The following is a 16,920-nucleotide window of genomic DNA, read 5'->3' as shown; positions in this document are numbered from 1 at the left end:
TTAACCACGTAAAGACGCTAATTAATACTCACGTTCCTACTTTTCACCAATTTTCGTCTCGTACTTTCGCGGACCGACGTGATATGCGCGCGAACTCGTTAATCACGAACAATAAAGCGCGTCAGAGGGCAGAAAACATTCTATAAAATGCCAAATTTGTCCGACCAATCAGAGACCGAGGATTTCTCTGTCCTGATTGGTCGATCGAGCTCTTCACCCTAGGTGAGTGTATTTCTGAACTCAATCTTATAACTTATGATGCTGCTGCCCTCTGGGCGGGAAAGGGTTTTCGCATCGTTCATGGATCAACAATTCACGCTCACATCACGTCGGTCCGCGAAAGTACGAGTCGAAAATTGGTGAAAAGTACGAACGTGAGTATTAATTAGCGTCTTTACGTGGTTAATTATCGCATAAATCTGCTCGCGTCGCGTGTCTCGACAACGTGATCGCGATCACAGCCGCGAAAAATTAATTTCGTCGCGTTGGCCGGGAATCTCGCTTTCGTTCCTCGCTTCGTCCTTGGCGTGACGTCACAGCTCCGAGCTCGAGCCGCCGAAAGTTTGCGCGGGAATCGCGAGAATAATCGCGCGCTTTCGACGTGAAATTTCGGAGCTTTTCGACGTTGTCGGTCGTGTTCTAAGCGGGCAGTTGCGCGTTTCCGGTCGTATTTTCGCTTCATCGTGTTTAAGTATCGTCACGCGACGAATATTAGGCTCGCAATTCTCGCAAAAATCGCAGGTCGACTATGACAAGATCGCGCCGCCATATTACCATTATTATATATATGTATATTAATATCGTTGCTCGAAACTTTCTCGTAAACCGGAGTCCGTAATATTTAGACGATCAGTGTATATGGTGTTCGCCAATTCGGGAATATCGGCGATTCCTGAGTGCGTCGTGAAGGAAGTCGCCTCGTTGTTCGATAAGGCCCTCTCCGATAAGTGGTCTTCAGGAAAGCGGCGACGCGAAAACGAAGCATCGGTTCGTGCGCGAAAAAGCTCTCGTGTTTTGCTGAAACGCGTCGAAAATATGATAGCTAAAACCCGGACGTCACCGCGAACGAAAAAAATATAACGCGAGTGCAAGTGTTTCGAAGCTTCTTCTACGAGGATATCCGGGATGGCATCGAGTAACGGCAGGACAACTATATGGTAGTATAATTAATTTATTATTTATTATTACTAATTTTACTATTAAATTCAAATGCCAATAATTTTATTTTTTGCAATATCAATTATTTAATTATTAAATTTCACTATATTATAATTTCGCTATAATATTCACAATAATTTCACCAATATATAATTATTTAATTATCAAATTACATAATTTCCATGTATTTATATTTTACAGTTTACAACTTTGCTGCTGTGCATCGGTTAGGTATCGCGTATCGGTGAGTCAATTAATTTTTATTCTAATTTTGGATAATAATTTATATATATTTGTAAAAATCCTCTCCAAAACTTTACAATATTTTGTATTTTTGTACACGAATCTGATGTGAACTGAAATTCGTCCCCTCCCTATAAGGAGACTAAATCTACTGCAATTTTTTCTACTTGAGAGCAACAATTTTAATATTGTATAAAATTTCGCTAAAATTGGAGAGGAGATGAAGCTCTCCTTCATTATTATCTTGAAAATTTCAACATGCTAATTGTAAGTAGGATTATTTTAAAGATTTAAAAATTTCTTATTTTTTTATTATCTAAAAAATTCTTATTTCAACAAATTATATATCATTTAAAAAAAAATATTTTGGGAAACAGATTAGTAAGTGAGAAAAAATACACGAACAATGATTTGGTATTATATAACATCGTTTTATTAGATTTAAATTGAAATCGGTTATAAATTATGGTGATGAGAGTTCGAATACTAGGACTAGGACAGATGGTTTTTTTCGCTGCTTTGCTCTGTATACTCAATTTTATATTGCATATGGTTGTCGAAGAGAATGAACGCCGTTGTTGTGAAATTTCTGCCTTTTTCTCTCTCTTTCTCTCTCTTTTTTTCGACACATACGCGCGCTCATACATACATATACACACGTCCAGGCGCGCTTTTCTCTCTCTCTCTCTCTCTCTCACTCTCGATTCGATAGAAACAAAATTAATTGTCAAGCATTTTACGCGCATAATGTAAAGACTAACTGCTCGCAATTCTCCCCTTTTTTCTCAATTTCGCCTGTACCTCGCAAATTAACAACTTTTTTACTTCAACTGCGAGTCGTGGCGAAGAGTCGCTACGCAAAGAAATTGATATTTCGCGCCAGACAATCGGTTGAGGATCACTACTTAAAGACGAAGACGTCTCGATTTGCAACGTAATGGAACTTGGATCCCTTGTATACATGTCCGACCTTTTATATCTCTCCTCTCGTTTCCGTATATTCAGAAATAATTCTGCTATAACACCTCTCCCCCGCGTTTACCATTTGATTTTAAATCGCTTCGATAACGATCGATCGCTTGTGTATACGCTATGTGTCTTTTTTAAGAAACACGAGATACTTCGTTAACTCGCTAAACGCAAAACGAGGATTCGAAATGAAAACGGACCAATGCTTCCAAGATGAATGACCTTTTTTCGTTTGCACACGACATTTCTCTCTTTATTTTTAGCACTTTTGTCATTCCGTTTTCATCCCGAAGCGGCAAACAAATTTTTTTCCATGACAAACTTCTGTCAGCATTGCGATATTGTCGTTGACAGCTTCTCCATCGGCTGTTGATTTGCAGGAGTTTATACACGGTTTAGCACGTGTATTCACGGGAGGCAAATCGATAAAAAGCAGCGCCCCATTGTCATTTTTTATCTCATTACTATATCATTGTTATATAGTTTATTTGCATTTTGCATATCAACTGATAGTGAAGTTTCTCTCAACGCTCTTATATATATAACTTCTCAAATTAATGATATATTGAAAAGATATTTTAATGGCGAAGAGTCGAACATTTTCACACGGTTGTGAACACACTTGATCGGCTGTTCTGAACATCTCAAATGAACATTTTGCAGTCTCGACCTGTTCATTCACGATTTATTAGTCTCGCGATTAAAGGCGGTCTTGTCGCCTCATCAGGGCGCTCATACATAATGTAAATCTGATAATAACTCTATCGATATAATGGCAGTGCTAATCCTTTAATCTGCTAACCGGGCAGATGTCTGTTAACCCTTTGCGTCGAAACGATAAATATCGTGCTGCATGCAGTCAACACGTTCAATCTTCATCATATTGTTTTACGTCCATCGGACGTAATATTGTATTACTATTAAAATAGTTGAGAGACTCAAAAGACGATGATTTTATTTTACAATGATAAATGAATCATGTTGACGTGGTATTAAAAAGACAATTATGTTGCATCAATCGTGTATTTGGCTTATTTAAAAATGTTTTAATGACATAGAATATCTAATTTTATCATGAATGATTTCATGTCAGATGACAGCAATGACTTGCTCTTGAATGACAATAATAATAGCAGTTTAAATGCTAGAAAAAATATGTATTGAGCATATAAAATAAATGATAAATCTCTTATATATCTGTCGATTATTGATTCGCAGTCTCTCAAAATAGAGGTAAAGAAATTTCTTCCTCGCGATAATAAAAAAAATGCCAATGCTTCGTATTTAACTGAACAAAATTCTCTCTCTCTCTCTCGCACTCTCTCCTGTCTTTCTATCATTTTCTCTTCACTGTATACAATTAGATTCCGACGCAAAAGGAAATGTCGATTGATTATCTAAGCGAACCTTTCGCACATTCTTTCGCCTCTTCACGTTTCCGGCGCGCGGCGCGATTTGAGCTAGTGTTTATTTAATATAACACTAACTAGTGTTAAAATTCCGTAATTAACTATGGCAGTGTTTCTTAAACCGTCTTCCACCGCATATTCGACCTCCGTCGAAAAATTTTAGGCGTTTTCGCCATGGTCTAGAAGTATGTTTCTAGTATTTCTAAGTTTGAGTAACTTCCTTTTACTAGATAAAAATGCATTACAGTGATAACCGTTATTATATATATGTCGCTCCTCTTTTTCCTCATCGCTATACTATATAATTAGATCATTTCATTAACGTGTTGCGCTTGTGTATATCATGTGTATATTGCAACACGTTTGTCATCACACGTTCCCTTCGTACCCTTACGTCTTTACGGCGCTCGAGTTAGTTTATATAGAAAAGTCGTACGGAGATTCGGCATAAAAAATTATCCATCTGTGATCTCGAAAAGCTTAAGAAACACTGAGAACTACGGGGCCATGTCGTATGCTGTTACTCATCTTCGGCGTTTTTATAAAGATACAAATCGCAAGTGACTTTGCTGTGACAGAGATGTTGATGATGAGAATGCTAAGTAACTTGAGTTCGGTACAAAAAGAGCGGATGTTGAATAATATACAGTATGATCGAGTTCGATTCGCGCACGTATTTCTAAGCCAAATGCTCTTCTAATTCGAGAAGTTCGACGTATCGCGGAAAAATTGCTACTGCAATCGCTCTGCGATGTTCATTTCTCATTGTGCGTTTCCTAAAATCTGAATACAATTATTTATACAAAGTGTTATTAGAAGAAAAAAATTTACATTTCTGTAGAGCATACATACGTTTTACACACATTTTTAACAATATTTATTTATATAATAATACTATATAAATTTTAATATTATATAATAATAATATACAATTTTTTTATTATTAACAGTATATCTCGAATTTCCTTTTCAATCTGTCATAAATTGTTGGAGAGAAAACAAATTAACTTATGTTAAAAAAGTTTTATACTCGATCAAAGATAAGTTAATCATCTTGAATTGATCGCAGTAGCAATTTTTATCTCCGCGCAATCTAAGGATAATATCGATTTCGCAAAATCGGTGTATATATATATCCGTCTGTTATACATATTATTATTATTATTATATTTATATAACATATTGCCATTATAACAATTACACAGCACAGCCAGCAACTCCATTTATTTACATTCCTCTCCGTCCCTATCATCTTATTAATTGATATTATTCAATCGATTCCCTTTACTCGTCACTCATATACACGCTCGAGGAAGAACTACGTTATATAAATCTTTGCAATTAACAGGCTCCTTGATTTTAACGACCACGATAAACACGCGAAGCGGACATCTCAAATATGCAACAATATATTAGTCGCTAATTAATGTACAATTGATCGCGTACATTCTGATCTTGCTTGGGGATGGGAAGAGAGGCTTATTTTATCTTGCCATGCTCGGAACGCCACATAAAATCTTGTCAATATCATCAAAATTTAAAAAATGCAGCCTTTTATATATTAAAAATGTATGAAAATTTATGGAATTATTAAATCTATGACCTTTCAATAAATTAAAATTAGGTTTTTTTAAAATAAAATTAACGTAAAAGTGAATAGTTCATTTTAAGCAAATAAATTTGCAATTACTGTAATTGTTTAGAAATCGATTGGCTTTTACTTAAAGAAAGACAGATCAGAGGCGTAAACCACGCATATATATGCATTTTACTGTTTGACGAAGCTATGTGTTTGATTCGTTTCACTATTCCGATTCTACCATTCTCCGATTTGAAAGCTGAGCTTTCGCGTACAAGATCAATTTGTACTCGATGGTATGGTAACGTTTGCTTTGAGCAAAAGGCTGTTCACGAAAGCCACATAATGCCCCGCTTGCTTTTCTACCGAGAGGTGCGCGAAACATGAGTGAGATGGACATTTCAAAAATCGAATATCTCATGATATAATTTCAACATTTATAAAACAAATTGTTCCTATTTTTTAAATTTATAAATCCGAAGAAGAAAATTTTGATACACGCAATATATATTTATTTATAGGTAAATTTTTTTAAATAGAAAATTTTGTATTTTTATTTCATATTATAATTAAATTATAATGAATAAAGTTCTATAAGTCACAGGTAAAGAAAGCAGATTTAAATTATGCGAAAACGCAACGAAATTTCTGTCGGATTATATCATGATCGATAATTATGACATCCATCTTGACATTCAAGAGATAAATTGACTATCACACATTCTCTCCCGCATTGCTGAGGCACGTAACAACGTGTCGTCAACACACACGCATATCCGATAGTATTCAGGGATGGGGAAGAGATATGAGGAAAGGCGGTAACTACATTCGGCATTTATTAAGCTGTAAATAAAGATCCGCACTCAGAACATAACCGCGACAAGAACTTTGATTTTATTATAACTTTGTAAAAATAACTAAGGTAATTTTGTGCCAACAAAATTAAGAATTACATAGATATATAAATATGAGTTTTTTTCTTATTGCTGACAGATTTTGTTAGTTTTTTTAGTATAGTTCACGATTTATATTTAGCTAAACATTTTATAAAATTTTACATAAAAACAATTTTATACATCTAATTTTTTTAGCGAGAAGTATATTATTCTGTGATTTCGTGTCATAGCAAATTCTCGATTATGAAGAAATATATATTTTTCCCTAAGATGCAGCAATAGACATGCAAAAAAGTTAGAATGGTAATTGAACGGCCTTAATATATTCTGAATACGGAACTCTCCACATTTTATATAATGCATATATATTAAATCCAAGAAATATATAGACGAGATCAAGTATGTGTGACAAAAATGATAAAAAAATAATCTATATCTCATAAAGTAAGAAAAATGCGAAGAGACAGTAAATTTACTGCTTAATATGTGCCTCTCAGCAGCGTGTCTCTGTTTATATGAAAATGTTTACAGCGCATCTGTGATATATGATTTTGCTTGAAAACATTTTTTAAAATCTTTAAAATTTTTTTCGTCGCTTAAAACACATGTAGCTATCGTGTTGTATAGTGAGTTTGTCGCGACTATACCTCACGTTTGATAAAAAGAAACTGTAAAAATTTTTTATCACGCATGTAATTTGTATTTCCATACAAAGTTAATAGTTTCCTATATTGCATTTTTAAAATGCATTAGTAAAAACTTAATAATCTCAATATTGTCGAAAATATTACATAAATAAGACATTTTTGGAGTGTTACACTTTGTTTCCTGAGCTTCGATTTTAAAGCAAAAAAAGGAAGAGAAATTAATATTAATTAAATCATGTTTGTTACTATATTTCAAGATTTCTTAAGATAAAATGAATAGGCATATCGAATAATTTTTTTTTAGAAATGACAAAATATTGATAGAAAAAAAATTAATATTTGTTAAAATTATCATAATTATAAATCGATAGCGTGCGCTTGTCTCAAAATAATTTTAAAATACTATAACAATGACAACGACGTGATATTGATGACAACGACGTATGATGATAGTGGAGATGTTGCTGATAACAACGACAAATAATAATAATTAATACTAACAATAGAGTAACTAATCGTAATAATCAAAGTAATAGTTGGAGCAATAATTACGATGATAAAATAATATTATCATAATAAAAAATAATTATAGCAATAGTAATAATAAAAAACAGCATTAATATTAGTGTAATAATAATAATAATTATTATTATTACCACATTTTAATATAGTGATATTAACATTTCTTGGTAAAATAAAAAGTAAAAATACTAGACAGAGCTATCTCTTCTAGACAGTAATGCGATACATCTACTGTTCGGGCAACAGGAATATAATACTATCATTTAATTAATATAATAATTTCTATAAAATAATAGGGCGCTTTTTTTCTGTTAGTATTAACGCTATATTACACATATATGTATATACGTGTATATATACAAGGGGATAGAGTTATACATCTGGTTTGTATCGTGAGGGTAAATAATATACAGTATTTTTATGTGTGCGTAAATATATACTCAAAGTTTTGCAAAGTCGTGCTAGATGTTAACACGTTTATTAATGAGCACTTAAAGCGAACGGTGCTCTCCTTTCTCTCTATTCACATATATATTCTTCATATATATATACATACATACATATACATACATATATATATATATAAATTTTTATATGTGTATAACCGTATATATATAATTAAAATTATATATTAAACTTCTTTAGCACATATTTACATCGATTATTCATTTCCGTCATATATAGTAAGATACTAATCGGGGATCCACCGGCGGCAATTGAATTAGTCGAACACTTTTGGCATTTTCTTTTTTTAGTCCCGCGATATTCTGGTAAGTTTTATATGTAAATGAGGACACTCTTTTGCGCGACATTGTACATGTCATCTCATGTCGCATGCACGTGCGTGCGTAGGAAAATGTCTCGATATATTTTCAGTCCACGCAGTTCGATCATCAGAAAAGTCCTTGCTCCTTGTATCATTCTATCTATCTTTCTCTATCGCGGTGATCCTTTCTATAATAACATCAAGTTCTGTTCCGCGTGTGTGACTTTTCGTACTTCGATTTTCTCAATCTTCCCATCTAACGTTTCGCGACACACATTTGCTTGCACTCTAATTCACATTCTCTCTCTCTCTCTCTCTCTCTACCAATCTTTCTCCCTCTTTCTGTTCCTACTCTGTACAATCTGGCAGTGTGTCTTACAGATCCTTTGGATTTGACTTGGCACAAATAACAGAGTCTTTAGTAAAAAAGGCACTATTTTTGTAAAGCGAAATAGTCTTGCTCGAGACACCCTAATTTTGTTTCCGCGAAACATGCAGATCTCTATCGAGTGGAAAATATTGGGGATATAAAGAATTCAATTCGGCGTGTTCTTTTTTTTTTACGATTGGCGAATTTTTTATTTAGAGTTATTTTGATCTACTTGTCGAAATTTTTAACACAGACGGTGTACTTTCGAAGCCGAAGCTGCGTCGTGCTCTTTTTATAGAAAAGTTTGGCTGTGTTGAATATTTGAAATTCGAATCTTTTCCTCTCCATGTTATGAAAAGGAAATAATTTCGTAAAGTTTACAATTTCATAGCGCGTATCACACGATCTTACACGTACAACTATGTAAAACGCAATTTAATTTGGGAGAAAAATCTTTCTTTCATCCTGCCGTTTATTTTATAATCATATAAAAACATTGTCAGTCTTATAGAGTTTTACTGCAAAAGCATGTGTACATTTTTGCATATTTCAAAGTTTGAATGTTGTGCGAATCATTCGCGACGAGAAGAATGAAATACGCGTGGATATCATGTTAAGATGAGAAAGATGATCGCATGAGTGATCATGAAATGAGAAAGATTCGCGAAAAAAAATAGTGTTGGCTTTTTACTATAAATCACGATCGATTTCATACACATTCTATAGCTATTGTAATATTCATTCGCCAATCTGACGAATAATCAAAAAAGCTTCTCGTGCTTTTTACTTTCGTAATATTTCATTATATAAAGGAGTATACAGATGTTTTGAAAAATGTATAACAGTAACAACTTATAGAATTTATATTCAATTTCCATGTTATACAGCAATAAAAAAATAATCGAAATCAAATTTATCAAATAATCTGAAACACATTTTATCTGTACAAAAAGCGAAATGTGAGTTTTATTTAGAATACAAATTATTATACATGTTTTAATCTGAACTTTTTAATTTGCTTAAATTTAATATTACGTTTTATTATCAGTTCAGTATCAATATTTTTTATAATTTTTTAATATAATTCAAATTACGTTAAAGTATCTCGTAATAAAAATAACAAAAGTTAAAATAATGGAAAAATTATGGTCGATTTAATTCTGAAATAAAATTTCTACTGCAAAAAAGAATTGTTTTATTTTCTAATTTAATCTAATTGTTGCTACTGATGTACATCTTTCTAAATATCTATATAGAAGATAATCGTTAGGTTGCCCCACAATTATCTAATCTGGTCCGCATGAAAAGACGATAATACACCAACGCACATTTTAATCCCGTTGGTTTAAACACACGCTTTTGTCGCGCGTTATCGAGACAAAGCATATTCCGTCCAACTTTGTGGCATCCGGCAAAAAATGATTTCGTGCAGTCTACGGTTCCGTGTGTGAGTATCAATTAGTCCGAGCTCGCTGCTAAAGTTGTAAAACGCATACAAATGTCCAGTCGCGCGGGTTTTATTAACCGTCAGTGGTGTACATTTATATAGTAATAATAGTATATATATGGATATCAAAATTTTGAAAAGACATCTACATGATCATCAAAAAGTGCGTTTCCTGCGTACGATAGAATAGCGTTATCGGAGGAGGCAAAGGAAAGAAACCTTCGCTTTCTGCACCTTCGATGCGCATCTGCATCCCTCGGATAAGCATTTTCGTAGAAAATGGTTATCACCGCCAACGTCTATAAAAGCGGCATCATATAGGTATGTATATACGCTGGATTTTTGTTCATGTTTTTTTGTGTGTTGGAATTTTAAGAAATAGAAATAAAATTAATCTCCAATTTTTTGCGCGCGCGTAGCAATCGAAAATGTATAGAATTGTATGCAAGAATTTGTATGATATTTATCCTTCGCACGATCGATGAACGACGTACGGCTTCGAAACAACCTCTCTCTCTTTCTCTCTCCTCTTTTTCGCTACAACAATAAAACTCGTTTTATCACAAATTTAACGTTAAATGTAATAGCTATTTGTTTATATATGGAACGCGTTTATATGAAAGTTTATTAAAACTTTCTCGACATTTTAGCCACCACTTAACGTTAAATGTGCAATAAAAATATGAGTATAATAAAAGTCCTTCCCGTACACACACTCTCTGTCTCTCTCGTTTTGTCTTTTTCACTCTTTATCTCTCTATCCTTAATTCATTCAGCAATATTTCACCCTATCCTGGATACTAGTGCGCATTCTCTCGTTCTTTCTTTCACTTTCATCATCTTTATTGAAAGCTTTCGATTCAGACGTTAAAAGTATAAAAAAAGAAACGATATATACACACAAATCAATTCAGACGCTATGACATTGACACAGCCAAATCTTTGTTTATTACAGTTGCTTTATCTCTGTTGCCCCTTTCGAATTTACGATGTTATTCATTGCCAGAGTCGGTTTAAGGCTTATCGTAATCACCGCAGTTACTAGATAAAATCTTGCTTAATTTTTCAAATATGATTCAAGCGACAGGGTTGAAAATGATAAAAGTAAATATTTTTAAGAAAAGAGTTTTTATACGAGCAAAGTAATTTTATCAAATTTTCTATATTTTCTCAATAATTTTATATATATATATATATATATATATATATATATATATTCACGGCCAATTGTCTAATATATACAGCGGCCTTTACATCGTACTTGTGGAGAATTCGACTCTTAAACCGACTCGGTTCATCTCGATTTCTATTTTACCTCAACGTTGCTTTTCCTATCTCATCTTCGTGTTCCTCTGTCCTCGCGATTAGGAAGCAATAATCCTCGTCGTATATGCGTCTCTCCTCCCGTTCTCTTTCCTCTCTCGCCGCCAAACTCAATGAACACTTGGTGGATATTGCGCTTATGTATTGGTGTACTGGACGATTCTCCGTGATCGCGACTCGCGGAGTCCTTTGGCAAATGCGGCTCTTTCTCTCAACGTTCGTTCTCCTAACTGATTTTATTCGTTATCGTAAAGGGGGTGGGGTCGGCGATAATTATCGGATAATGAAAAGCGAGCAATTGATAGTGTCAGTAATCGAGACAACGCGCGTTCGGACGCGCATATATAAGAGATATGCATTGATTTTGTGTTAAAACTTGATTAAAATCAGAGATTCACCATACTTCCTACTTATTAAACCACTCTGGAGTCGTCCAGTTCACTTGTTTCTTACAATATTACACCGCTGATTGGCTGACATGCGTTATTTATCGCAGATAGATATACATTTCCTCCGCATGGTATAACTGTAATAATCTAATCTATTTTTTTTATCTTATGTAACAAACACTAGCTCTCCTGTGTAACTCGGGAGAGGAAAGGAGTATAACAACACGCCACGATATCGGTATTATTAACGAAATGGATTCACGCGAAATGTAATCTTATAATGCGATTCCCTCCCCCCTCCCCAACCTCCCTGTTCACCAACCTATAATGTGTGTGTATCGCCTCTTTTGTGCATGTACAAAAAATACATCGCGTCTCGTTCAGTCCGTTACAAATGTACATGCGAGAATAATAATAATAATGATAAAAATTAAACTAATCAGAATAATCATTGCGCGATAATAATAGTAATAATAATTGGAATAATAATACTTAGCATCGTTATTATTACTATCATTATCATTATGTATATGGGTACATAAGTGTGTTCATGTATGTAAGTATGTATATATGATTGAAATGTGTATTTCATCCTGATATATATACATACGTAATATTTTTTCTTTCACACACTCTCTCTCTCTCCCTCTCTATGTACAAAGTAAACAATGAATATTATTACACCGCTCGTTAATTTTTTGGATCCCCATTCTCGCAACGCGTCCGAGTAATATCACGGAGATATATCGCAGAAATCCCAACAGATTTTATATAATCGACGTAAAAAGTCTTTTCTCTTCGCCATCCTGTTCGTCGTGGGGCGTGCATAAAACTTTTCGAAACTATCGCGTCGCGCGAAAAAACACGCATACCCCACGCGCGATACGAGTCGTCGAGAACAGTAATATATATATGTATATATATATATATATTTATATTTATATACATATGTACAGTGTCCCACAATTTTATTAGCGTGTTCTAGAGACAAAATACAATTGAAAATTCTATTTACAGATCGGTATACGTGTAATTATAGTTTACGGAGCGCGTTAGTTGTAACTGAAAAACTATTTTGAAATTTGTGTATTAGGATTTTTAACTCTATTTTACCTCTAGAACACGCTAAAGTATTGTACGAAGGTTGTGAGACATCCTGTATATACGTACATATATGTTTCTCCTCTTTCCTGTCAACTTTAGAATTAGCAGCATAATCCTTCGTCTATCTCTTATAATTACAGCGTCTCTCGATAGTAAAGATAGTAAGTAATGATAATAACAGTAGCAGTACACACAACTCCTACTGGTATCAACGAACATTAACGTAGCACAAAATTGTGGCGGTAATAAAAGTAAAAATAAGACGTGATGGGTATCGCTTATTTGTATAAATACGGTTTTTTAAGAATCTATTTCTATCGTTCGCGTATGTATGCGCGTATGTATACGTTAATATAGATATATATATACATATATATATATATATATATATATATATTTATATTTATATATCTATATATCTCTATGTATATGTATAAAGATTCATCGCCAACGTACAAATTTTCAGTCGGTTTCGCGGCGCGGCACCGCGCCGAAATTTCTCCCTACTATTATACCCTTCTTGCCGCAAACAACGAACACTAACTCCCGGTGTTCGTTCACGCTATTCCACATTTACGCGCGTGTGCACGCGCTGGCACGTCTCTTTCTCTCTATCATATCACATACACACCCTTCTTATTGTGGTGTAAAGAGTCTCACATATACAACATAATGTATACATATATATGTATATAGTTCTCACCAAATCTTTTGCAGTCTCGCGTTTTGCATGATACGCGTCCATTGGGAAAAATGAAAATGTTCGCACGTCTGCGTGATAACAGATTCGCACCACTCCTCCGAGTTTACGAGGCAGATAGAAAAAGTTCTATAGACATTCGACAGATCGACGAGAAAATTCCGAGGGGGAGGAGGAGGAGAAGAAGGGCGACGTCGAAACGTGCGTTATTTTCCCGATAAAAAGCGAGACACGCGGTATACAACTATATATTTATATATATATATTTTTTATAATAATAAAACTGAAGATTCGCGAAAGTTGCGTGGAGAATTTGCTTGCTACTTGCGTGGCTCCCGACACGCTCATTTTGGTACACGGTAGTAACGTAGGACGAGATAGCCCAGGGTTCGGAAAACGACCAGAAACGCCAAGAGCACCGCCGTGTTTGCCCAAAGTGGTAGGTAACCGGAGCCCCTGACTCCGCCTTGACTCTCCAGAATCGCGGATAGTGGTATCGTCGTACTGTTTTTGCACTCGACGAATTTACTTGGCTGCGCACATCTGTCACACAAAAGACACACGCGAATTTATCATTTTTCACTCTTATATGTATTTTTTTGCTATAATATTATTAACGACACTACTATAAATATATAATGCTTCTCGCGTTAAGACGAAACAATTTATTCGATGTAAATAATTAAAATTTAATCATACATATTGTATGGTTCTCTATTTTTCTTTTTATTCTTCTTATGCTACTCAAAGTATTTTTTATATAATATTCTTCGTAAAAAAAAATTGTTCCTTAAATTATTGTATTATATAGGTTCGAATTTGTTTCATTCAATTATAAATTATATATTTATTGATTTTTTTTCTTGAAAAGAGAATCTTTTTAATAACTACAGTTCGCTCGACCAAATTTTTTTGTTCGTGAAAATTTCAACCATGATTGAAAAATCGGAGATAAGTGAAAAGTGTATAGCCTTACGCGATGGGTTCGCCGACGTCGAACTCCAGAATCTGCATATTCTGATAGGCGTAGTGCACCATGCTGACGTATCTGGCCCACGCTAGCCACGGTGGGACCGACGTCGCTAAATAGCCACCCAAAAGTTGCGTCGCCAGGGTATAGAGCGCGGACGCGGTGATGCTCACCTGCAGATCTAGGCAGCAAGCGCCCACGAAGAACCCAACGCTCTGCAAAACAAACAGAAATAAAATTGAGAGTGGTCGGAATAAGTAGACTTACGACGAATATTAAAAACCGGGCGAGTAGTATAATCCGCGTTTTAGCTCGACCGATGACTTGGCAGGAGCAATATCTATGTACCTTTAGCACGATTTTTAATTCCAACTTGAGCCGTTTTTGAAAGTTCTCCTTATAATTGATATTTTCCAACAACAGATAACAAACACATAGTTATACAATTATACGTCCGCATAAGATGATTACGGATTTTTTAAAATAAAATATCTATCGGATATGCTATTGTAAGAACAGATATTTGTTTATATGATTTTTATGATTATGTTTGTGTGTGGATTTCAAAGTACAGTCATTTTTGCATTTATATTGATTTTTTATTTCCAAGTCGTGTTATAAATATTATAATAAGCAGTCTTCTTGGATTTGAATATTTAATTTTAGGAAAGGAGAATAACTTTTCTTCTTAATTAGATTATATTAGATGTAGCACATAAACCGTTCTTAGTCTAAAAATAATTAAAAAAAAACAAACATATTAATAAAAGGATCATATAAGCAATTTTATATATTAATAATTATATAACAAATTATAAACCGAGATTGACGAATATATAAAAGATCTAAAACTTTATGTCATCCCAAGATAATTATACACAAGGACTGGCATACATCGGATTTTTTTCATTTCTATCGATTTCAATATGACAATGCCAATATTCGTGCGCATCGATTCGGATGAGATATTCTGGATATTCTTGGATTGAACAGAAATTCGCAAACATAATCGACTCCCATCTCTCCAATAACCGTACACCCTCAAAACGATTTCTCCATCGATCCGATAAAACACCGTTTTAATTTTTCCAATTATCGTTCGTGGAAAACCGATTGAAAAACATTTTTTTAGAAAAATATTAGATTTTAATATTTAATTTTACTTTATTTAACTTTCCTTGAAAGAACATAATACAAGCGAGTTTTTTTTTTTTAAATAAAATGTAGAGAGGTATTTTTAGACTTCGCTTACTTAGATCTTTAATAATTTTGGATACACAAAGACCGGATATTACGTTTCGAGGATTAAGCATCCGGTTGTACCGGATAAAACGAATAAAATACGTACCTGCGCGACCACGGTGTTGAGCAGCAAGAACAGGAGCAACATGGCGCAGACCGCCAGATTGTGGAAGCCCAACATCGGGTAACTAATTACATGGTAGACTGCGGGCAGCGTTATCGTCAGCGGCAGCTCGCCGACCATCTTAGCTAGGTAATAGGCCGAGAGCCGATAGGATCCTGACAGGCGCTCCTTGTTGATCACCTCGCGCTCCGGGGGAACTAGAAAATCGTCATCAAGCGCGTTATTCTCAGAATTAACTCCCCTGCGCGGGGGATGGATGCTTACGGAGGTGATGCTAAAATCGGTTTTACAGCTCGTTAAGGAGCGCGCGCCTTAACGCGTCTCCTCGGTTCTCCCCGGGGGTAAGAGACTATAAAAAACGATCGCGAGCGATCGCAATCCGCGTGTTACGTATGTTCTTTCCTCTCTCGGCTTTCGTAAATTACGCGACCAGGCGTGACAGACGACGATAGATGCGCGCGTTCCTCTTAATGTTTCATCTTGTTATTTTATGTATCGGTACTTTTCTTCTCGACGAGAACGAATGGTGCCGTTTCATGATTTGGAAGGAAAATCTTTACGGACATCATTCTTAGAGATATATATATTATTAAAGTATCTAAAGACATATACGATTTATTTTTTGGAAATTATTATTTTTAATTTTTGATGCATAATATGCGAGACATTTGTGGCACGTTGTGCATCTATAGATGCATATGCAGTTATGAAAATAACTACTGTAATGATGATATTTTAATTAATACAATATTTTTATTATTATTACATATTGTATATTGATTGTAAGTATTAATGAAAAATCGTCTCCATATAAATTTCTATCACATTATTAATAAAGAATATATAATAAAAAGAAATAAATGAATATATTATATATTACATTTTTCAGTAATTAATATTGAATTTTACATATAGACTATAGCAGCACACGTTCTATATATTTCTATATTAAAATTTTGAAAATTAATTTATAATATTTTCATTTCTTTTAAATCAATTTACAATATACTATGTCTATCGAAAGTCTAGATTATAATTTGTCAAGAAAAAAAAGAGGAGATA

General features: G+C 34.1%; 1 protein-coding gene across 1 annotated transcript in view; it reads right to left on the bottom strand.

The window, feature by feature from the left end:
* Positions 1-1,811: 1,811 nt before the first annotated feature.
* E23 (ABC transporter G family member E23) overlaps positions 1,812-16,920 on the bottom strand; it is a 149,389-nt gene continuing 134,280 nt past the window's right edge. The window contains exons 11-13 of the mRNA XM_029302366.2: positions 15,841-16,055; positions 14,499-14,707; positions 1,812-14,065 (exon numbers count right to left, since the gene is read on the bottom strand). Of these exons, the coding sequence (XP_029158199.1) occupies positions 13,867-14,065; positions 14,499-14,707; positions 15,841-16,055 (623 nt within the window). The 3' untranslated portion in view covers positions 1,812-13,866. The remainder of the gene's footprint in view (positions 14,066-14,498; positions 14,708-15,840; positions 16,056-16,920) is intronic.

This window comes from Nylanderia fulva, unplaced genomic scaffold, assembly GCF_048542155.1.
Source record: "Nylanderia fulva isolate GAGA-0341 unplaced genomic scaffold, ASM4854215v1 Scaffold30, whole genome shotgun sequence".
In the NCBI taxonomy this organism is placed as follows: Eukaryota; Metazoa; Arthropoda; class Insecta; order Hymenoptera; family Formicidae; genus Nylanderia; species Nylanderia fulva.
Note: the sequence above shows the minus strand (reverse complement) of the source record. Positions and strands in the feature narration are given on the sequence as shown.